This window comes from Xiphophorus maculatus, chromosome 6, assembly GCF_002775205.1.
Source record: "Xiphophorus maculatus strain JP 163 A chromosome 6, X_maculatus-5.0-male, whole genome shotgun sequence".
In the NCBI taxonomy this organism is placed as follows: domain Eukaryota; kingdom Metazoa; phylum Chordata; class Actinopteri; order Cyprinodontiformes; family Poeciliidae; genus Xiphophorus; species Xiphophorus maculatus.
Window position 1 is genome coordinate 19,267,831 of NC_036448.1, and position 23,791 is coordinate 19,291,621.

The 23,791-nt window shown below is 37.3% G+C and overlaps 2 protein-coding genes across 5 annotated transcripts in view; both read right to left on the reverse strand.

Annotated features, from left to right (window-relative positions):
• LOC102228807 (phosphatidate phosphatase LPIN2-like) overlaps nucleotides 1-525 on the reverse strand; it is an 84,784-nt gene extending 84,259 nt beyond the window's left edge. The window contains exon 1 of one of the 2 annotated variants that reach the window (XM_023335898.1): nucleotides 381-525. The gene's annotated coding sequence lies outside the window, so the exon portion shown is untranslated. Of the gene's footprint in view, nucleotides 1-365 lie in introns of both variants that reach the window. The other variant, XM_023335897.1, reaches the window with a different exon arrangement.
• Nucleotides 526-1,150: 625 nt separating this feature from the next.
• Nucleotides 1,151-23,341, reverse strand: LOC102229069 (myomesin-1-like). 3 transcript variants are annotated; one of them, XM_023335754.1, is made up of 38 exons: nucleotides 23,213-23,341; nucleotides 21,683-21,892; nucleotides 18,360-18,500; nucleotides 18,075-18,261; nucleotides 17,819-17,976; nucleotides 17,523-17,615; nucleotides 17,299-17,387; nucleotides 16,393-16,434; nucleotides 15,991-16,152; nucleotides 15,741-15,902; nucleotides 15,154-15,295; nucleotides 14,002-14,201; nucleotides 13,872-13,928; nucleotides 13,022-13,146; nucleotides 11,895-12,078; nucleotides 11,531-11,705; nucleotides 11,159-11,280; nucleotides 10,113-10,309; nucleotides 9,848-9,974; nucleotides 9,370-9,554; nucleotides 9,169-9,283; nucleotides 8,823-8,979; nucleotides 8,097-8,203; nucleotides 7,896-7,940; nucleotides 7,586-7,722; nucleotides 7,350-7,494; nucleotides 7,093-7,152; nucleotides 6,939-7,006; nucleotides 6,725-6,850; nucleotides 4,644-4,721; nucleotides 4,282-4,369; nucleotides 4,119-4,157; nucleotides 3,845-3,950; nucleotides 3,255-3,418; nucleotides 3,088-3,124; nucleotides 2,838-2,860; nucleotides 1,675-1,730; nucleotides 1,151-1,515 (listed from the first exon to the last, which is right to left on the reverse strand). In XM_023335754.1, exons 2-38 carry the CDS (start codon nucleotides 21,838-21,840, stop codon nucleotides 1,249-1,251), a joined length of 4,524 nt encoding a protein of 1,507 aa, XP_023191522.1. In that variant the 5' UTR covers nucleotides 21,841-21,892; nucleotides 23,213-23,341; the 3' UTR covers nucleotides 1,151-1,248. The 3 variants fall into 3 exon arrangements, with proteins under 3 accessions (XP_023191522.1, XP_023191525.1, XP_023191524.1); XM_023335757.1 differs by lacking the exon at nucleotides 21,683-21,892; XM_023335756.1 differs by lacking the exon at nucleotides 4,644-4,721.
• Between the last annotated feature and the right edge of the window lie 450 nt (nucleotides 23,342-23,791).

The window sequence follows — 23,791 nt, forward strand, 5'->3', positions numbered from 1 at the left end:
AACGTGAATGAAAAACAGTGGAAAGCTGGAGAGATTGAAATGAATGGAGTCGAGGCTCTGCTAAGCTCAGCTAGCTCCATAGTTATCGCCTGGTTGGAGCTTACGTTACCGTTAATGTCAAACGGACAGGCGTTAGGTAATGACAGCAACTCAATCGGCAGATGGTTCCGATGAACACTCGGTAGGTACATTCATTAGTTTGATAAATAAATGACAAACCCAGTAATTTTGGCTCGCAGTCAAACTGCTTCCATATAGCTAAAGGGCAGGTTAGCCAGCTTACCATGCTAGCTACCATTAGCCATGGTAGAATAAAGAAATATACGTTAACATGCATCTCAACAACATTAGTCCAAATCATTCACCTAATACGTTCTTACTTCTCGGTTCCTTGAGTCTGACTGCTGCCTACTCAGGAAAGTTGTAATGTCTTCAGTGAATCTCCATAATTTTCTTCGTGAAACTCCTCTGAAGCCTCTTGACGTGTCCCTGTTTGGACAACCGTGACCGACTGGTTTGTGTGTAAGTGTGTGTGTAAGTGTGTGTGTGTTGAGGTGAATAGACACTGAGTCGGCGCAGCTGGTGGGACGGTCGACAACTCACAGCTGACTAATTAATTATTCCAGTAGTCAAAAATACATTTCAAGAGCAGCGAATTTTAACACAAGGTTTATAGAATTATATTGAACTTTGTTCTTATGTTATCAAGCACAAAACAATTTAAAACTATATACATTGTAGTTTGATTTGGTTTCTTTTAACTTGTCATATTATGTGGGCATGTTATATTTTTTTTATTTTACTATTAAGTAATTGTTTACTCTACCAGGTTTATTTGTTTGTATTACTTGCAGTATATTTCAATCTCTTGTCTCAATATGGAGCCATGCTTGTGTCGTTTGTGTGAGATATTGCTTTTTAGGGATGTGTGGATCTGTTTTTTATACCTGATTCTGATGTTCTTTTGCATCCTATTTTCCACATATGACTTGACCAGAGATCGGAATTGGCCAATTTTCTCCTGAAAATGCAAATATTTGAAAACTTGTTTTTTTTCTAATTCATTGTGTAAAGTCAAAACTAAGAACTCTAATAACGATCTATCTATAAATACACAAATCAACTGCAACAACTAAAAGAGGCATGAAAATGAATGTATTCATTTAACAGCTTTATTGCACCAGCATGTGCCTTGGTAACATTATTTAGAGACAGCTCAGCAAATTATCTCCATTTTCTTCCTGACATTTAGTCTTTCTTGTCCTCTCTGCTCTCCTCATCAGGGTTGTACACGCTGACAGTGAACTCGCCGGCCTCCTTGCCGTACTTGTTCTTCACCACGAGGGCGTATTTGCCAGAGTCGGCCGTGGTGACAGCTGCGATTGTGATGCTGGCGAACTTGCCATGCTCAAACTTCAGCTTGTAGTGGTCATCCGACACCAGCTCCTTGTCGTTCTTCACCCAGCACACCTCAGGCGCCGGCTCGCCCCACACGTTGCCAGTCAAGTTCAGGGACTGAGAGAGAGAGGAGAATTTAGTTTTACAGGTTTTACAAACATGCATTTGGCAGGAGCCTCGATCAGATTTCAAAGAAAGGAGGCACTCAAAGGGATGATACATTGATGCACAGAGGTCAATAGTATGTTTGCAGTTAACACTATTTAATTTCCTTACCTTGCCCTCCTGGATTGCAACCACATCTGGCAGGCCTCCAACAACACGAGCGCGGTCTAAGCAAGAAAAACAGGATCAAAAGCCAAGAATGTTTACCACATTTTGTTTCCCTGCTTTGCACTTTGACTCTATAAGTATTTTAAAAGATTTTTTTATTTTTTATTTGTGAAATAAAAGAGAATTTTTAATGCACAAATATTAAACCAGTGTAAAATATGTATATGTATTGCATTGTATATTTTCCAATACTTTTTCCTGGGTAAGAATGTATGAATTACTGCATCAGTTAGTATAAGTACTGGTATATAGCTCATCTGCATGATTGGGAATGTTTTTCCATATTTCTCTTGACAACACACAATGAGGCTTTAGGTCAAAAGATTTTGCTGAACAATCAAGCGCAGTCACACAATGGACATTAAAAACCACGGGAGAAAGCCCAGCCTGTGCTGATTTGAATAGAGCGGAATAACTCTCCAATCAGTCATGGGATTCTGGGACCTTGATTTCCAACTGAAAAATAAAGTGTACTTTGATCTGAAAAGAGGGCTTTTGGAAGAAAAAAAAATTTTTTTTCCTTCACAGAGTCAAGATGATTCCGACAGTGTCTCTGTTTTATAACATAAGTGATACAACAGTGACTCCAGCTGCAGTCCACACTTTCTGAATCTTTCCCTAATTTGAAAATTTACTTCACAATTTTCTCGAGGCAATACATATCCTTATGTTTTCTAATACATTTTACCTTGCACTTAACTTTTGTTAATATGTGTGGATGCAAAACTCTGTAAAGCACAGACGTCTGTAACAATAACCTTTACTGACTTATTCCTCTTGTGGAGAGTGCCAAAAACTCTGCTGGACACCTGTTAACTCAGCGGATATCTCCATGATTGCATAGGCCACAACATGACTATAAAACAACATGCATAGATTAAAACAATTTTATTAGTCTTATCTAGTACTCTACTTGTCAGAGAAATTGAATTTTAGGTTTTTGGTAGCTGTAGACCATAGTCATCAAGATTAATAGGAATACATGTTTGAAATACATCACTCTGTGAGTATAAATCCAGAACGTAAGAGTTCCAATTAAACTGAGAAATGTTACATTACTTTATGAAAGACAAATTCCAGTAAGATTAGGAAGAATAATAACTTACTTCTTTCTGCAATTGCTGCTGCTCTAAAGAAAGGAAGAGACAAAAGATTGTCAGAAGTGTCTAAAAATAGTATTGGGGTTATTAATTAAGTTACATAATAATAGGAAATGTGTTGTGTTTGTCTCAGAGGTTCACAAAGTACACTGTAGGTTTGAGACAACTTTTACTATTTTTGCACATAAACATCCTTGAATACAAAACCCAGAATCGCAGAAATGAACAATGGAGTTGGATGAGTTTATTTACTTACTTGAGCCTTTGGAATTCTTCAAATGCATCCTGCCATGCTGCAAAGCAGAAAAATAACATTTATATTATAATTAGAACAAGACTAATAAAGCACAACTCAAATAGGATGTAATTATTTTCTAATTGTAAGGAGTAATTGTCTCCTATTGATTGAAAACTTTGACTTACCCTTGCCAGTCAGATCCAAGACTCTCTTTACTCCATCCTTGCCATCAAAGATATCCATGGTGTATTTGCCCTTGTCCTTCTCTGTGGGTTCATTGATCTTAAGCCAAAGCTGCTCCCCTGTGACGCCGGACTTAACTCTCTCTGAAGCTGCAATCTTGGCATCTCTGATCAAGAAATCCAGAGCAAAAAGATCAAATAGCTTCAGACGGCCTTTTTAGCGAGACTTCAAATCCAGAACACTGAAATGTGGTAGTTTTAGGGGTCAGCTTCAGTCCCTCTGCTACAATAGTTTTTTTTTTCCAATTCTATGTTATAATAAATAACATGTTTTGAACTAAACAGGGTTTGTTCTGATCTTTTTCTTTTCTCAACATAAATCTGAAAGTATTTTGATAATCTTTCTAAAGTGTATGTATTTATAACATAATGTTGAGAGCAGACCCTAATAAATATAAGAATAAATTGCAGCACAAAATTATGTTCAACTGTTAAAGTTTGATGTATGTTGATCAATCCCTTGATACTGATACAGTGGGCCAGAGTTCCTGCTTAATGCTGTGAAATATATCTATGATGTTAATTTTACATACTTGTGAAGCCAACCGACACGCAGGTCCTCATCATAATATGTCACATTGGAGTAGAGGATGATGCCATTTTCAGAACTCTGAATTTGAATGTCACTGGAAGAATTGGCTGCAAGGAAAATAACAAAAACAGTCTCTTCTTTAACACCCTGTGGAAACTATGAGAAAATTGTTATACAATTAGATAGAGCATTTTAAGAAAATTGCACACACTGATGCACTTTTCATTTTGAATGTTTCCCTTAGGAGTTGTTCTTTAGCATGAAAAACTACTTACCAATAACTCTGAAGAGCTCATTCATTACAGCTTGGTATCCTGGGGAAAATAACAGCAATAATTCATGTGACTTTTAAAAAAATAAAACCTTTTATGTAACTTTAACATATCTTCACTTTTTCTCCTAATTCCCTGCTAATGAAATCCACAAAGAGTACTTCACCTGCTTCTGTAAGATTGAAGGCGCTCTTATCTTTTCCTCTCTCGTCTCTCAGGAAGACCTCGTAGATACCTGCGTCTTGCTTGGAGATCTAATATTTAAAAAAAAGTCACATAAGTATCCTTGAGGCAATAATGATTCCCCTTCCAAATTAAATTAAGTGGAACACAATATAATTCTCGAGACAGTCAACAGAATAAAAGGAACACAGTGACCAGGTAAACCGAAAAGCCAGGCTTTTCTGGCGCCCATGATGCTGCAGGCGATAAAACATGAAATGATGGAGGAAAACATGAAAAAGATAAGACGACGAGGACACATTGAGACATTAAGTGAAACTTATGACAGATAGATTATGTCCAGACTTTAGGCCTTGGTGGCAGGAGAACGTCCTTTGCAGATGGTTTTTTCCTTCCTTTCTTTTGCTCTTGCTTAATAACCCACTGTGAATTAGACAGATGAGACAGGCAATGCAAATGTGACTGACCGGAGCTTATGCAAAAACACCAACCCTTTGGTGTTGAGTGACGTTTGAACAACTATGATGACAGATTAATATAACTTCTCTGGCACTTTCAGTCACTTCAGTCAAAGAATCATGAGTCTGACAAAAGCAGTTACTATTCTTTAATTAAAGTGACCAGAGGAGTTACATTGAATTGAGAGTTAGAGATGAAATGAATGAATGGATGAAACACACAGATAGACCACATGCTGTAGGCTCAATATATAGTTCCAGTCAGAAAATTGGATAAACTCATTATCAGAAAATATTTATTTATTTATTTTATTTTTGGATTTTAATGATGCATTTGACCTGTTCTTTTTTCACAGTGGTTTAATAAGGCAATATATACATTATTTATTTATTTATTTTTTGTCAAAGATCCACAAATGAATAGATTTTCTGTAATTCATAGAGGAACAAAATTACACTTACAGTCTAAAATATATAGATAAACCTCCAGTGACATTTAGTTTACAGTTTCGAAGCTCACTACCAAGAATTTGGCATAAAATTGGCTGAATAATTGATCACTTTTATTTTTATTATTTATAGAGTTCATTTAAGTTAATCGTATGCTTTCTTGTAGCAAGCAAGAAAAGCACAGTCCACAAGTTTTAACATGATTGAACAGGGAGCTTTAAGGAAAATATTATAGAAGCTTAACATCACCCTGCTTTATACATTTCACTTTAAGGTTGAGCTCAACATCATTGTTGAACACAAAAACAACTGTCTTTCTCTGTCATAATCTTTAGACCTTGAAAGTTGTTCTGAGCTCTGAGTTTATTCTGTGTTTTATTGCGTTTAATAAAAAATTAATTCCTGATCAGTTATTTTCCCATGTGTTCCCTTCCCAGTAATTGTTGCCATTCTTCCTCAGTCACTGTGGCACGTTCATTTTATTTTACTCATCTGTTCCTCGCAACAGTAGTCATTGTTCTAGAACTTAATCTCTTTGTTTTCAACCACTTTTTGTTGGATACTTCTATTGTAAGCCAATTTTTTCTCAATTTGGCTTCCAGTTGGTCTCAGCCTGTGTTTTACCCAAAATGAAACCTCTTCACCATTATTCTGCCTACCTCCTGCTTATGACCCTCAGATGAACAGAAATTGGTTAGGATATTCAAAAGAAACCTGTAGTCTGCTTTAACTAAAAACTGTCATGAAGTGGAAGCTGTCAAAAGTGATCAGTTTAAATCGCCATAGGTTTGTTTTAGTGCTAATGAATAAAAAACCCACTACCTCTTCCCAAATTAACACATTCAGCCATCACTGAAAATTGTACCTGTATGTATGGAGAATCTAAATACCTTCTGGAGAAATGTCAAATATGTATACAAAATTGTGCCAGAAGCTTGCTGGCACCAAACAGGCAGAGAAGAACTTCAAAATTTAAATATTCATCCAAGAACAGGGCTGTATGTTCACATTTAAGCCTATATATATAATTTTCACAGTTTGTGGATCAAAGAAAACTGCAAAAGATTCAAACCAATTTTTCCAGTTTTTCCTTTGAAATATTTTTAGATGTGAACATTGTGTAATCGCTCCACCCCAGATAAATACTGTACTGTTCAAATGCTTCAGTAAAATCCAAATTTAAAATGACTTCTGTTTGAAATGAATTAGTAAATAAAACTCTGACTGGAACTGGGCTGAAAAAGATACAATTTGTCAGAAAAAATGTAATAATTTAATGTTTCTTCAGACTTCTGACTAGAAATATTTGCTGTTCTGAGTCTAGCAGTGCTTACAAGAATATACAGTATAAATATGTCTATAAAATATATATAAAATGATATTTTATTCTGTGTCAGAGATGTATGACTAGCAGCACATTTTGTAAAGCTCTAAAATGAAAGCAGAGCTGGATCACTACAATTTTAGCTCTTAACTCATAAACACTCATCTCCTCACAATGTACACCGTCAGACCGACCTTTCCAATATTAAAGGTCAGGTCGCAGTCCTTTTTCTCGATTTTCGCAGCATCCTCATCATCCTCTGCAATCTCAATGCTGTCCTTAGACCATATGATCTCAGTCACTGGTTTGATATTTCCAAGCTGTAGAAAAAGGAGGTGATCAACAAGGGTACATGAATTAAAAAGGGTAATATTGGTAGCTTTATATTGTTAAAGTTTTTTGTTTCACCTTGCATTTTAGCAGCACATCACATTCTTGAGTGACAGTAAAGCCAAGGTACTCAACAAAGTGAGGACCTGTTTATTGGAAACAGAAAATAGTTAAAGAAAAATACCAATAAGCAAAAATCTTAACATGTTACAGATAAAGCATTACTCCTTACCTTGTTTCCTGACCCATTCTGCTCTCTCAAACTCAGATTTCCTTTGTAGCTCCCTAAATTCTGGATAAAAAAAACTGCAGATATTCAGTCCTAGACCATTTTTAAAAATCTTACATAAACTTATCACCAACACAAAAATATAAAGAATGATCTGCTGCCCCTCAGTGGACACATGCTTTACCTGCAGAGTACCTTATTCGTCTGTCGTTATAAACCATCTGTATTTGCAGATGTCTATTATGTATTTGAGATCTTACCATCTCCAATTAGCACTAGACTTGTAGTGCCCTTAGCCTTGCCATCCACCAGGTTAAAGGTAAACGTTCCTTCATCAGTGACTTCCAGAGAGTCCATAAATAGTTCTATAAGGCCGCTGGACTTGTCGAACTTCATCGTGTATTTCTGCAGACAGGGAAGCACACAAATGCACATATTTCAGTACAAATGCTCACTAGAACAAAATATGTGGATTTATTGTTCCATTTATGCCCACCTTTCCTTGCTCAATGATGACATCATTGAAAACATACTCCACTTGGCAGGCAGAAGTGAATTTCTCCATCTGAGCCCAGAACCGCACACAGCCTTTCTCAAGCAGCTCCATGGCCATTTCATTCTTGAAGGGAATAACTAAAACATTGAACAGGTAATTGAGCAACCAAGCACAAAAGGAATGACTTGACTAGTTTTGTGCGGTGTTAGTAATATCTTAGACTGTCTCTATAAGTTGTTTTTCCAATTTATATCTACATGAATGATAAATAATTGCATGTGTGATATTTGAGCTAAGATTTAATATTCACCAGGGAACTTGTGTTCATGGCTAAGGTCCAGGAGACGCAGGAGGGCTGTCAAACAGGAGAACAGTAAGACAGGAAAAAAAAGTTGAATAATATCCATTCAGTCAGCCACACACATCCTGGTGTATGAACATAATATCAAGCAGCTGTTCAAGCAGGCTAGGACAGACAAGCATGCACTGCCAAGACTGTGGGCTGACTCACCCTCCTCAGTGAGAATGTAGCTAGAGGAGATGCCTTCGGTGTTGGTGACCATACAGGAGAAGGTGCCCAGATCCTCCATAGAGAGACTATTAAAGATAGCTCTGGATCTAAACACAAGACAACAACCATGGGAAGTGAGATAAACAAAGGAGTTTTACTCATTTAGGCTGATGAGTCGGATATGTTGGAGAAACACAGTGAAAAGTTCACATACTGTACATTCATAATGTACATAAGATTTATGCATGCCATAAGTTTCTCTTAGGGATGGATTAAGATCAAGAATGGATTTAGAGCTGATTAAGAAATACAGCTCCAGTGGTTTTAAAAACAAAATATGTACATCTATCAATTGCTTTTTGATTTATTGTCTCTTTGCAAGCTGCATTCTTCTTGACTTCGAACTCTCATGAGCCATCAACAAGCAACAAACAAATTTAAGTGGGCTCTACTAATTCTCTCAAGAAGTCAAATACCTAGCCAAAATTATACAAGAAACCTATTCAACCCATACAACAAGCATGTGTACAGGGTGCAGTTGAGGAGAAAACTATGAGGACTGGAGACAGCTTGTTCAATCAATCCTTATTTTAAAGTCAAAATCAAGAAAATTTGAAATGCATGTAGAAAAGCTTAAAATTATTCTGATATTCATGCCAAAGATAAGTGTATATAAGCTTCTTGCTGGAATCGTATGTTGGACTCAATCACAATGAGGACACATACTTGCCGCCCTGGGTGGCAATAGTGAGACGAGATGTGTCTGTGATTTCCTGGTAGTTCTTGAACCAGACAAACTGTGAGCCTTCTTTCATCTCAGAGCATTCAAAAATCATAGAAATGACACCGTTGTCATCAACATCCACATAAATCTCCTTGGTGCCTAAAAGAAATAAGACCAAACAAAATAGTCAGTTCAGCAACAGATCTTCAAAATGTATGTAACTGCAAACATAAACTGTCAAAGCTTGCATTTGTACCAAGCAATATGTTTTTTCTCTATATTTCTAACTTGACATGTGCAAGAATCAAGTGAGACTAAATGTGTGACTTAAATATTAATTGCACTCACCAGGGCGAGTCTGGGCCAGAATTGGACCCAAATCTTGGGAGGGTTTTCCAACTCCAACAAGATTCTGAGAACGCACACGGAAGACGTAGGATGTTCCTGCTGTCAGCCGAGTCACCTAATTTAGCACAAAAAGAGTCGGAAAGGAGGCACTTAAAAACAGTATGTTTCATTCCCTCATCTAACTATGCTTATTTTATTTACCTTCATGAACTTTCCCTTGTTGGTCTTCTCATGCACAGCCTTCCAGCCTTCCTCGCCTGCAGACGCGTCCTTGATGTCCAGGTAGTAGCCGTTGACGGGGCTGCGTCCATCAAACACAGGAGGTTCCCACAAGACCACAACAGAGGTGTCACGAACCTCCATCACATAGAGACCAACAGGGGGTCCTTGGAAGATCAAAAACCAAAGTTGTATCGCTTGAAGAATTTTTCTTCAACAGGAGAATATTTTACTTATACTTATTCTTACAATGCATACCTATTTTAAGTAGAAATTTCTTAAAAGACTGAGGAATATTAGGTATTTAGCATGAGGCAAGAGAAAGAACTAAATCCAATCATCTTAAATCAGATTAGATGTTAGATTACTCCTCAAAATGACTGATAAATTTTCACTGAATCAGATTAAAGGTTAGGCAATCAATCATCTTTTTTTGCCTTTTCAAACTACAATCTTGTACCTGGAATAGTAATGGTCCATTCCTTGCACTCCAAACTTGCAGTGGGCAGAGAGGGTTTACTCACACCTGCCATGTTCATTGCACGGACTTGGAACTGATAGAAGACGTTTTCCTTCAGGTTCTCGGCCTAAAGGAACATAACAGATTAAGATGCAGATTACGCAAAGCCACTCTTTTAAACTAATCAAGTCAGTGATGAAGATGTTTGCACTTGTGAACAGCAAGACAATAAGTAAACCGCTTGACATTTTCAGTATGAATTTACCTTATAGGAAGTTGTGGTTAGAGCCTTTTGGTTCATTTCGTGCCATTTTCCATAAATGTTCCCCTTCACTGTTCTGTAATCCACAAAGTATCCTCTAATGTCGGCTCCTCCGTTGTCAGTGGGTGCAGTCCAACCCAGAACCATGTAATCCTTCACGGCTTCCAGTAGGTTCACATTGGTGGGGCTTGCAGGTACAGCTGCCGTCAGCAATAGTGGTGAGACAAAAATGATTAGAGATACATTTTTATTTAAAAAAAAAATAAACAACAACAAAAACAAAACAATAAATCAACAAACTTTTTAATTGCCTAAGTATTTTAATCTTTGTGATATTGATTGTTGCAATTTTTAGGTCATCTTAAATCATAAGTCACCAGTGAAGAGGCAAATACTTTCTGGACACACAAAAAGTATAAAAGCTATTGGTTATGAGCTTCACACACAGATGCAACACACTGTTTTGAGAGTTGCTTAACTAGGTAAAATACTTACTCTCAAGGGCAGAAAGTCGGCAAGTGTCATTCTAAGAAAATTACTGGAGACAGGCGGGACTCTCCACAGGAACATGCTGTTTCAAAACACACTGCTTTAGCCTTCAGCTTGGTCATGCACCAACAGGCTCCCTGAAGACTTATCAAACAGTAGAACAAAACTCCAGCAAAATCCAGTTAAAAAGAAATCAATACTGACATGTAGTAAAGCATCTTAAAACATTAGGTAATGTCTTTGCCTAAAGAAGGCAAAGAAAATGGGCGGAAATGGTTGCATGTAGAAATGACTTTTTCCTCATGCAGACACATGCTGCATTAGTATTCAGTAAATGCATTTCTGTTTGCAGCTCAGGGGAGTTAAATTGTGAAGTGATGGTAAAAGTAAAAATACATCCTTTAAGGGAGTTCTTCAGCAGGATTTCTCTTTTAAATATTTAAATGAGTCAGTAATTATTTAAACCCATCCCAGCAGGCAGGAGAGCGGGTCAAAGCGTGGGCCGAATATGACAGGGTATGTGAACAATGGAGAAATCATTTGTAAAAAGTTGCACTCACAGATAGCAGCCTGTACAAGCACGGCATCAGAATTGGAGGAGTTCTGGCTATATCCAGCAGCGTTCACCGCCTTTACTCTGAACACGTAGTTGGACCCTGTGGTGAGGCCGTGGCACACAAACCTGAAAGGAATACATTTCAACCAGGTATATTTTATTGATATATTCTGCTGGCCGCCAAGGGGCACTTCTCCTCTGGGGGAAGAATATCTATTAGGATTCAGCTGTAAGGTCGTGTGCAAATTCTGGGTAGTTCTTTTGCGGTGGATACACACTTAAAATGGATTGCCCAAAACTATGAAAGCAACTGTAGGACATATCCCAAGACTAATTCTAATTTCTGTGGCTTTGAGGAAAAGCAAACATTTCCCACCTGGTCTGCTTGACAGGTTTATTGTTGCAAGGCATCCACACATCAGTTCCCGTCACACTAGATTCAATGTAATAGCCAACCAAGTGCTTTACATCCTTAGATGCCCCCCAGGTGACAACCACTGAGGTATCTGTGTTTCTGGTGGCCACTGGATTGCCTGGGGCGGAGGGAAGATCTGCAGGAAAATAAAAGACACAAAATGCGTATTTTAAAGGATGTCACTTATCGAAATTCTATAAAGATGAAGCACTTGGATCAGAAACAGGACTGGCATAAACTACAGATATTATCCTGTTAAATAATGCAGCAGGGTTCTCTGTATGCAAAGTCTGTAGTGATGCGGCTGCAAGTTTTGTCAGCTCACCAAGTTTGTCACCAACTATGGTGTCTCCGGTGGGTACGGAGGGCTCGCCCACGCCAGCGGAGTTGCAGCATCGCACACGGAAGTTGTATGATTTACCCTCTGCCAGGTCAAAGATCGCAAAGCGAGGGGACTTCACTGGCATCCCAGTGTTCACCCTCTGCCAGGTGTCTGTCCCTTGAATACACTGAGAACAGAGAGCAGGAAAACTTTTAAAGTTGAAGTTTGAAGAGAGTGCTTTTGCTTATAAAAAGCTAATTATGTTATATTCAGCCATATTCTGTTGGAGGTTATTTCACTGTGAAAGACCGGTGGCCTATCCAGTGTATAATGTGCCTCTAAGCCCTTAAGTCCTTGAGATATTCGCCAATTAATCCCAGAATAAAAACCTTTCACACATAATATTTGCTGGCTGACTAAGGGGAAAACAATGTCTCATCTCTTGAGGGGTTTGCTTCCTATGCTAAATGAACTTAGATGTGTGTTCAAATTGGTTTTCTTTGTCAACAATATAACAGTACTGACAAAAAATAGATAGATAGATAGATAGATAGATAGATAGATAGATAGATAGATAGATAGATAGATAGATAGATAGATAGATAGATAGATAGATAGATAGATAGATAGATAGATAGATAGATAGATAGATAGATAGATAGATAGATAGATAGATAGATAGATAGATAGATAGATAGATAGATAGATAGATAGATAGATAGATAGATAGATAGATAGATAGATAGATAGATAGATAGATAGATAGATAGATAGATAGATAGATAGATAGATAGATAGATAGATAGATAGATAGATAGATAGATAGATAGATAGATAGATAGATAGATAGATAGATAGATAGATAGATAGATAGATAGATAGATAGATAGATAGATAGATAGATCGACTTGAAACTAAAACTCAACTCGGGTGTGATGTCATTCCCATATAGAGGACAAATGAATGAAAGCAGCAAGAATGTCTGAAACAATCAATTGGAAACCTGGGAATATGCATATTGTGGAAAGATAATAAAAAAAAACATTGCAAGAAAGATTATTAGAAATCCAAATGAAGTGACAAATAAGACTAGCATAAAGGACAAGCAACTATATGAAAAATGTTCTTACTTTCTCAATGTAATACATGACTCCCTCATGACCCCTTTGCTCTGGGGGCTTCCAGGCAAGCACCACATAACTCTTGGTGGCCTCAGTGACCACAACATCAGTAGGTTCTCCAGGAATCACACCCACTGTGTGTAAAAAAAAACACACTCATGGTTTACTCCAAAATGGTAATCTAGACTTACATATGGTAACTGGTTGGCACAACAGATGACTCAGTTAAAATGAAAATAGCAAGCGTCCTAGTTGATGTTTTATCAACACTAACAGTAATGTAGAATTTAGTTTTCTTTAGACTTTTTAGTTTTATAGATAGAAATGAGCCAACACATTAATATGTATACTTAAAATCTGAAATATTTTAAATAGTCCACCTCTGTTTGCCTAGAATTTGATCCAACCAAAGCATTTGCTGGATGTTTAAAGCTGGTTTGGGCAGACACACTGTGTTGAGTTGGTGTTTGCAGAACTGAAAATTATGATCTTTGAGAAGGGAGCTTGTAGTAAAGAATGTAATTAGAGGACAAAATATTTATCAGTAATACTGTACATTGAATAAATATATGCTGGGTCATGATCTGAGTTACATTATCTTAAACTTTACATTACTATTTACCATTTAAAAAGTCAATGTCAGGTCACATTAACATGACAGGTGGCCTAAATTACGGCCCTGAAAGGCTTTCTGAAATTTATTTGCTAAAATGTAAGACATTAAAGGAGATGCAACAGAATGTGCAAAAAAGTTCTGCGGGTTAATTTCAAGTTTATTTTGACTAAATTAGAAATCAGTAGTGGTGATTCCCAGCTTTACTCAACTTTATCAGGAAAAATATCACATGAATTGTTATACCAGTGGGTTCCTCTTCTGTGAACTTGATCACCCCAGTCCAAGGTGCCAGTGGTCCAGCTGTTGTGGAGAGGACAATCATCAGCAATTTACATAGAGAAGGGTGTCAACAGGTTTCTCTTATGTCTCAAACCTCTGAGTCGAGCTCGGTCTGAAGGATCCATGGCAACCACAGGATCAGAGATGCGGGATGGACGACTGACTCCCACGTTGTTAAAGGCACGCACCCTAAAGACATAAGAACGCCCCTCCACCAGCCCTGTAACAGGGAACCGGGCGTACTTGACTGGGGCATCATTACACTGAGCCCAGTGATGGGTGCCCACTTCACACCTTCCAACACAAAACACCAACATATATTCATGTCAGTTGTTGAAATAGCTTTTTCTAAAAAGTAACCTGCTGGCATACAGTGCTCTGAAAAAATATTTACCCCTTTACAGATTTCTTTGGATTTCTTTTTTTTGTAACACTTAAATATTTAAAATCTTGAACACATTTCAACATCAGACAAAGATAACTGGAACAAATACAAAAAGCAAATTTCCCTTTAAGGCAGCAGCTTGGGATTCTCCCGTAGGAGCTTCTCCAAGTGAATAGGGAACAGATGGATGAATGAATGGATGGATGGATGGATGGATGGATGGATGGATGGATGGATGGATGGATGGATGGATGGATGGATGGATGGATGGATGGATGGATGGATGGATGGATGGATGGATGGATGAATGGATGGATGGATGGATGGACTGACCACTGTCAGCAGTGAGTTTTTTTGTCTAGCAGCTCCCCAATATATACTATTTTTATCCAGTACTTTTCATTATAATTTAATTAATAACACTAAAATTGAATAAGGCAAAAGAGAATTGCATTCCTTTAGTTGTAGTTTGGGTTTTTTTGTGACCTCCAGATGAGTCATTGATGGCCCTTTAGAGTAGCTTTGGTTAGCATGTTACTCCTAAGAAGGTTCCCCGCTTTTCCATTTCAGGTGTGTATGATATTTAAATTTCAGTCACAATTTGAAACATTTAAATGTGATGAAAAATCAGGGAATTCCATGGGGTCAGATATTTTTACAGCACTGTGACAACTGAACAACTGGAAGAAGTAAACAGTTATAAATCAAAGAAGTTTGGACAAATGTCAATACAATAAATACTTTTTGTGTGTATTTCAATATAAATACAAGTTTCTTATGTGCTCTAAATGCAGAATTAATTTTAATTACTGAGTCTTTTTTCACAGATATTTCCAGTAAAATACATTAAAGCTAAGCAACCTGTCGATGTAGTATCCGAGGATAGGGCTGCTGCCCTCCACTGCTGGCTGCTTCCAGGTTACCACCACATAGTCCTTGTTGGCATCGTGACAACGCACATCCAGGGGGGCCACGGGAACCCCCTCCAACTCCACATCAGCATCTGGTAAAGCGAGAAACGCACAACCATGTCAACGGATCCACTCATACTTGTGGTGTTTCTAAATTAGGTGGATCTTCAGTATGCTCTCAGGTTTCATTGCCTCACTTACAGTTAATATGGCCTCACTGTAACTAGCTGAGATGCATCACATTATGGTCTAAGAAAGTATTCAAAAAAACTAAACTATGTGAGAAGTTTTAAAAATGATCAGGGAATCACTCATTGTATCCACTTTTTCAGTAATTAAACCAACTTAGTGACAAGAATGACCAGAAAAAAACCAAACAGATCTGCCACATTTCTATTGCTTGAGTCTGAGTATTGTTCAGTGCAGACGTGAGAGAGTTGTTTTTTATGTTAGCAACCCTCACAAAAGTATCTCTGTTCAAAGGCTGAACTTTTATTTTGCCATAACATTTCCAGGCAATGAATTTAGGTACTTTACCTTTGACAAATACATAGGCTGAGTAGGAGTCAAAGCCGGATTTTGTGTTGACGCGCAAGGTGTACATGCCCTCATCTTCCTTGTTAAGGTGGGTTAGAGTGAGAGTGGCGCGTTCTCCAGACCAGTGTGTGTGCACCCACTTGGAGGGCTTCAAAGGTACAGCTGACAAGAAAAGCAAAAATAAATGACTGTTACACTTTGCTTCAAAACAAAGACAAAAAAGTTACTTGCATTTAATCTTCTAACTTACAGTTTCTGTACCACACAACTTCAGGCTGGTACTTTTTCACAGTGGGAAAAATGATGACAGTGCAGCCCAGACTCAGTGTTTCCCCCTCACGACCAAAGGCCACTTCAAATTTGTCAATAATGCTTGTATGAAAAGTAACCCCATGCTCAGGGCAAAAACCATCTGAAAACAGAGAATAGATACCATCAAATATTATTTTTTAAAATTATGACCTACGTTTTCTTCCACTATTTGTGGTCAATGATTGTAAAATACAAATTATGCTCTATAGAACTGAAGACACATAAATGTAGAAGCTTGTTATCATTGTAAGCATTTTACAGTAAAAATAATAATAAATAGTCATTTAAAATCTTTTTTTTAAAAGCAAACGTGCAAATATTACATAAAAATTTGTCTTACGTGGTTTGGGATCAAATGGACCTTCTTCTCTATCTTGGAACCCTGTGAACAAATTTAGATCTATAATTTTGTGTGACAAAAATTCTTGCAGTATAACAAACTAAATTCACAAAAATTAATTTCCACTCTCTAATTTTTTCTTGACAACTGGCCTTTTAACAATATTTGATTCCTGAGAAAAATGCTCTTATAAGCAGCTGTCCATGCAGCAATAGTTTCTAGCACTTCCACATACAAGTATGCTTAGGTATAATAACTTTTCTGCTTATATATTAGCTCAGTTGTGCTGGAATAGCCAAACCAGCAGCATATGTTGTTACTCAGAGATCTTCGTGGTGGAAGTACATATTTTTATGGCATCATTAGCAACACAAATGTTGTTAATGACAACATAGGTAGATAATATCTGACTATTATCTACCTATATTATAGGTAAGTAACTACAAAATAGGTTGTCATATAGATTCATTAAATATGACAAAAGGTATGGGTTTGCATACTCTTTTGACACAGTAAATAACAGAAACAGTGCTAAGTTCACTAGCTGCTAAAGTGCTAATGTTAGCCTGTACAAAAACAGGGTGTGTTATTGTTTATTTTGCCGTTTGTGACAAAACTACTATTTTTCATTTTATTAGGATCTTTGTTTATGAGAGACTAAGATGTTCTTTGGTGCTGCTTCATTCTCTAAATCTATTGCTTTTGTTGAAATAAAAGCAAAAGGTACATCCATCTGCCACAAAAATGGAGAAAAGGGTTATTGTGGCATTCATAGCCCCCATCTGATGATGATGCTTGGAAATGTAGCAAATGATGCAATTATAGATCTCATCTTTTATCTTTAATTCCAGGAGTCATTAGCTGCAGCTAAGAAAGGTAGAACTACATGTAAAAGAAAACACCTACGTTTGACAACAACAGTAGCTGCAGAGGAAGCTTCCCCTTTCACATTGAGAGCGGAGACATAATACTGAGCAGTGTCCAAGAAATCGCAACTAAAAATAAAATGCAAGAAATGAGCAGTCTGTTTACATTTGACAAAGCAGAAGGTTGAACATGTCGATTATTTGCATAATGGGTGATTGATTGGAGCTGAAGCAATGCAGAGTGTGAGGTGAATGATTACCTACTTCTTGATCTCCAAGGAGTGCATGTTGTAAGTGCTTTCGGCTGTGTACTTCTCAGGATGGGCCTTGGCATCGATCAGCACATTGTTCTTATACCTTCAAAGCAGTTTTAAGATTTTCATTAACTTTTGTAGTTGATCTTTCTGACATGAAATTAATGTGTACAGTTTTTATGCTGTGGTTCTTGGGGGCAGAGGGGATGGGGAGGACATTGTTTCCTTTGAATTTCCACATGGTAGCTGATTGTTGTGATCAGCCTATTGTAATAATAATGCTACTAAACTTGAACTGTAACTTACCAAGCAATCCTTGGTTTTGGCCATCCGGCCACGGTGCAGTGCAGCCTCACTGTTTTGCCCTCCCACACAGTCTGTCCACGGGGCTTGACAATAAACTCCGGAGGGTGCGTCAGCCTATCTGGGTGCATTTTCTTACGAAACTCTGACCACTCCTCCAACTTCACCACGATGGGGATCCCATGTTGGGATGGAAAGAGTAAATAAGAACTGGCTTTGTGAGTCCCAATTAAGTGAAAACAGAATAAACAGGACTTACCGCTCTGTCAAATTCCATGCGCTCTGCTGATTCCCTGACATGCTTTGATCTTGTTTTCTTTTCAACCTTTACCTCCATGGCCTCCCTGGCCTCCCTGACAAACAGGTTCCTCATTGCCACATAGTTAATACCCTCCTCTGTAACATCATCCTCCTGAGCCTCCATCAGTCCCCGTACGACGTCATGGCTAAAGAAAACCAAAACCACGAGGATGTGAAAGCAGAAAAATTACTTCAAAATTCATTTGGTGTTTAATAAAAACAACACCGGATTTCTTGTACTCACTTTGCTCTAAACATAGGAATGACGTAGCCTATTACTTCTTTGTCCTTGTCCATGGCCAGGTAGGTACGTTTGGCTCTTTTGGGTAGCGGGCTCAGTTTAACCACCTGCTGCCCCTTGTCTGTCTTCACAGAGGTCTTCAGGCTTAGAGGTAGGAGATGACATCCAAATTAAAAACAGTTTGTCAATAAACTGCTGTATAAAGGTGGAGATGTTATAAATAAAGGACAAGACATTTTCTTTGAATTCAAAGCTTGCTGTTGGGTTTTTTATGACTGAATTGACATAATTCAATGTCCAAAAACAAGATCTAAAGTTGTGAATTTTGTGTTTGTCCCACACTGGTTGCAAACACACAAGAAGGAAAGGTTTGTAAAAAATATCTTTGCAGAAATTCTCCTAATAAAATCAAGCATATTCATTTAGCTAAATCCCCAAGCAAAGCTGTGTGGAAAATATAAATTATTCACCATTAGACAGAAGTAAGGCAGGCAACAGTCGCAGATAGATAAAAAAAAAGAATCAAAATGAGAAATATTACATATCACTACAAATTCTAAAAAATATTCTTATCTGTTTACAAAAGACTTGAAGAGGAAGTTGAAAGTTTACCAAAAAATTCTTGTCTAAGAACTGAAACATTAAATCAGCTTATGAAGTACTGCTAGAATTTTTTTAAAAGCTCTGATCGATTTTGATATGAGGAATGTAGCGTTCTGTTCAGGGCTGCACACCATGAGTGGGGACACCATAAGACAAAAAGGACCTTAGCATAGAACAAGTTTGAAAAGTATGATATAATGAAGCTGCACATATTTGGACTGAATTATGCTTTCTAGATGCTTTTAAAATCCCCAAAACTCTATGTAAAAACAGAAGACATTTAGTTTTCCAAAATGTATTGTTTAAATCTGTCTAGCTCATATATTTATCTCTCTATATAAAACAATACAAGGAATATTTGTTTGTGTTGTTTCTGACATCTAATAAATGGTTTTTCCTTGACAAGAATGAATTGTCAGGTAATAAATTATGTGTTTGGTCGTGTTTTGGGGGAGGCTAAAGGAGCGACCTGCCCAGGGCAACATTTGTGGAAGAACCACCACTGGCTGTGATGTAAGTTCCATTTTGTAAACTGCCAGCTGACACATTTGTTTGTAAAAATAAACACAATCATCCAAAAAAGTAAAAAAAAGAAAGAAAAGCTGCAGTGCATTTCTGAAATAACTCCACTTGCTCATTGGCCTTATGTATACCTCCTTAAATAAACATGCTTGTTACATAAAGCCATCTAAAACCAATTCTCCAGTCCTACTCAGAAAAGATGTTGCATTTACTTCCACCCTCCAGACCCTGACTCGACACTACTCTCTGACTCATTTACCTCTCAGACTTTCTTTTCGTTTGCAGGGTTTATAAATGGAACAAAAACTAGCGGATATGAAGCGTGGTGTAAAGGTCCACTTTAAAGCCTTGCTTTCACTTAAAATATGCCTTCCTCTCTCTAGATGGCTTAACGCAGGGTTGGATATCTGTTTCAGACTTACAGGATCATGGTCACGCAGTATGCTGGGTGCAAGTCACAGGAAAACATCTGAAGTGAGTGCGTTAAGAAGTTATTTCCGCTGCTGACTCACAAGGTGCACTGAATGGGCACTCAGGGGCATAAAAAGTTTTTAGCTTAAAGTCTAAGAAGAAATTATGTTCCACTCAGTCACATGAATTCTATAGGGAGAAATATTTTCACCCTAAAGAAAATTAGAAACAGAATGTAGTTCTAGAAGCATAAAAGCACATACAGCCAGTATCGTACAGCTGCAGTGGTATTATTTACAACAGAGTTAACCTTTAATGGGGGTTTGGGAAAATTTCCAGTCTTTCATAGAGTGTATTTACAGTTGGCCTGAAGGCAATGCTTCATGTCAAAGAGTTCAGAAATAGCTCAGTTGTCTATGAATACAGCTGGCAGCTCTCAGTTACAGCTGAAATTCTTTCCCTGACCTCATTTAGAAAGCAACATGTCCGGCATGTACATGAGCCCCACTAAGCTTAAAACAGGCAACAAAAAACCATCTTCCCCTGGGTTACAAGGTGAGTGCTGGTGGCACAATGGTGTCATTATATGTACCAATGTACCAATCAAGTACCAAGGGTATAAGAAAATGGATGGATGGTTGGATGGATGTACCAATCTCTAGTAATGTGGTTTGGCAATTGTAAATCCATTGACTTTGCATAATGAAGCCTTGATGTCTTAAAATGCCTAGAATTAAAACAATTATGTGTTGTCTGAAAGATTAAGGCAATGTTTCCACCATATCTGAGAACCGCAATACTGATAACAACAGTAATTATCTGTTTGGTGTGTTGAGCATTTCCTATCTGACATCTTAAAACCTTTATTCCATAATGTAAAGTTGTAAATGTAAATGCAATGTAAATGTAAAGTACTTTTATTTAAGCCTTTCCTTTGAAGAAGGGAAGAGTTGTTTTATTTTATTCATTAGTATAACCGCATAGAGTCAGCAAACACCTTTTCATATTGCTCTACTCCACTCACAGTCATTCTAAAATACAGTAACAAAACAGATAAATTAGTCTGAAATATAGATTTTAATACATTACATATAGAGATGTCTAAAACTAGGAATAATTAGTAACAAATTAATGTCACAACTGTTGTTATAGCAACTGCAAGATTCAGTGTGGAGACAATTGTCTTCAAAAGACAAAGACACGTTTTAAAAATCATCGAAAGATACATTTTAATCTGATTAGAAACTTAATTACAACACAGTAAACTAATCTAATTTAGGCCATCAGGTTTAATAAACATGAACATAACTTTTTTGAGTTGTTAAGACAAGAGTTTCAGAATTATGACAGTAACAGAATTACAATAAGCACAACTAAAAGAATGAATAACCAGTTTTTCGATTTGAAAGGGAAAAACAACTCAACAATATATCTTCATAAATTTGGATTGTAAATGTTCAAATAGTGAATCTTGCTAAAAAAAAAAGAGAGTATTTGCTTAAACCTAAAAGAATATTCTGACCTGGTTTTAAGGAGAAAAACACTGTTTAAAAAAAATAAATAAGAAAGAACTCTGAGTTAGAAAAAAAACTTGTTCTTTCTGCACTAAGGTGCACCTCAAACTGCTTGCTTAATCATACCACCAGACTCCAAGTAAAAATGCAAATATGTCTAGGAAGCTGCATTTTAGGCACCTTGATTAAAGGTGGATAGCAACCCATATCCAAAGAAGTTTGCTTTAGCTTATTTCTTGCTGTTATTTAGAGACTATATTACTTTGAGCCTCTTACCGATGGCTGCTGGTCTTGTGAGTTGAGAAGGCCTGCTTGCTAACAGACGACCTGGTGCTCAGGTAATAGCTGCTCTCATAGTGCTGCTTCTCCTCCAGCTGTTGATGCAGCTGCAGCTTCTGCTGCTGCTTCTGAGTCACTTGCACTGATCCTGACATCCCGAAGGGCCGCTCCGCCAACTTACAATGGCTGCCCTCTAGTTTACCCGCTCTGTAAATCAATCTCACTGTTATTACAATAAACTGATTTCTGAGCTGGAGGTTAGGGGAAAGCAGAGCATGATCATTAGGAATTAGGAAAGGATGGTTTAGGGAATTAGTGACTGATAAAAACACGTTGTTTTCTTTTTCCAAGTCGGGGTTACGAATGGTTATGTTTTAACAGTTGAAGGGTTAGCTCTGCCCAGGATCTACCTCTACTGTGTTAAATGAAGCAGCGAGTTATAAATGAACTGCAGCAGAAGTTTTCAACATTCACTATTTTTATTTTGTGGTAGTTTAATTCAGAAAATCTCCAGAAGAGGAAGATAAATCACAAAAATACTGTGATATTTATCTCTACTATGGTTATAAGGTATTCAATTATCATGTTTAATGTAATGTATATATGTATATAATGTATGTATTTTTATGAAGAGGTCTTTTTATTAGCTTATTAATACAGAAAAGAAGTACATAATGAAATCATGGACACATTACAGAATAGTTTTGCAGAGTTCAGGCCCATATGTCATTTAGTGGGTAGGGGTACCCACCAGTCTAGCTAGTGGTCGTTTCTACTGAGTAAACTATCAAAAAAGATCAGCTAAAAAAAAGAAAGTAAGAAAGATAATATGCAGACATTCTGAGAAAAATGCTCAACTTGGGCATAATGCCATAAAAAGTGTGAAGAATGATTCAAGTCTCTTAGGACAAGCTGTCATAAATATGACAGCATAACATTACACACAGTATGAGACACACAAACAAAGTGAGCCACAACAATGTCAAAAAAAAAACTGCAAAATACCACTAGAGACACAAGTAACAACATTGTCAGGAAACTATTTTGTATGATGTTTCTTAGTGCAGAGTTTCAGGATAAACTAGAACAAATTGGAGACAAATGATCCCAGGATCCTTTGTTTCATAATCCCTTAATGGTCACAATAACTGGTAAGTAACTAATAAGTAACTAATGAATGGCTTGACGGATTGAAAAAATGCATGTAAAGTTTGTTCACAGTGATACCTGTTTAAACTGAACTATATGCAGAATCAGCAGCCTAGACCATGTTATAATTATGTTATTGTAAATCAAAGACATGCAATTCAGAATATGATTCTAAAACAAACAAGACTTTGTTAGAGAGGGGCATAATTTAAAAAATCAATTAACATGTTCTTAAAGATCAATTAACCAGTTATTGAAAACTCATGACACAAAAACAAGGCCCATTGCAAGTGTTGGAAATTTACAGACACAAACAAGACAAACCATAATTTAATGAAGTTGATGGAACTTAAAAAAAAGATACAAGCCTTTACTTACCACCAACAAAAATGTACCAGTCCACAACAAGAAGAAAATGTGTTTTATTCCAAACAAACAAGCTCAGATCCAGCAAAAGCAGTAGGGCGAGGGTCAGTGGACAGGACAGCAGTCCACTGAACAAAAATAAGGCTGCCACTCGGCAGAAAGAGCAAGACACCGTCAGTACCTTTTAAGGTGAGGGCAGCTTTAAATTTAGACCATGAGAAGGGCCACAGGAACCGCAGTGCCTGCCCCTCAGCTGTTCCACTGTACTTCAGAGACATGTTTAAAACACCTCTAGTGCTGTGCCTGAAGCACAATCATGTGAAACTTCACAATCACAATGATAGACAGAAGACCATTTGATCACTAAGCTAATTTATGTCTACCTTTCCGGTCATGTTTATCACCCTTAATGTTAGCATTTAACATTAAGCTATGTTGCATCATACATTTGGATCACAAAATGTATATTTCTTCTTTCACTTGGATGTGTGAAGAAGTCTAAAATTCACACATTTTACTGTTTACTGTTTTAAGCAGTAAACTGCTTAAAACAAGTTTACTAAAACACATAGCATTGCTGCCACCTAGTGG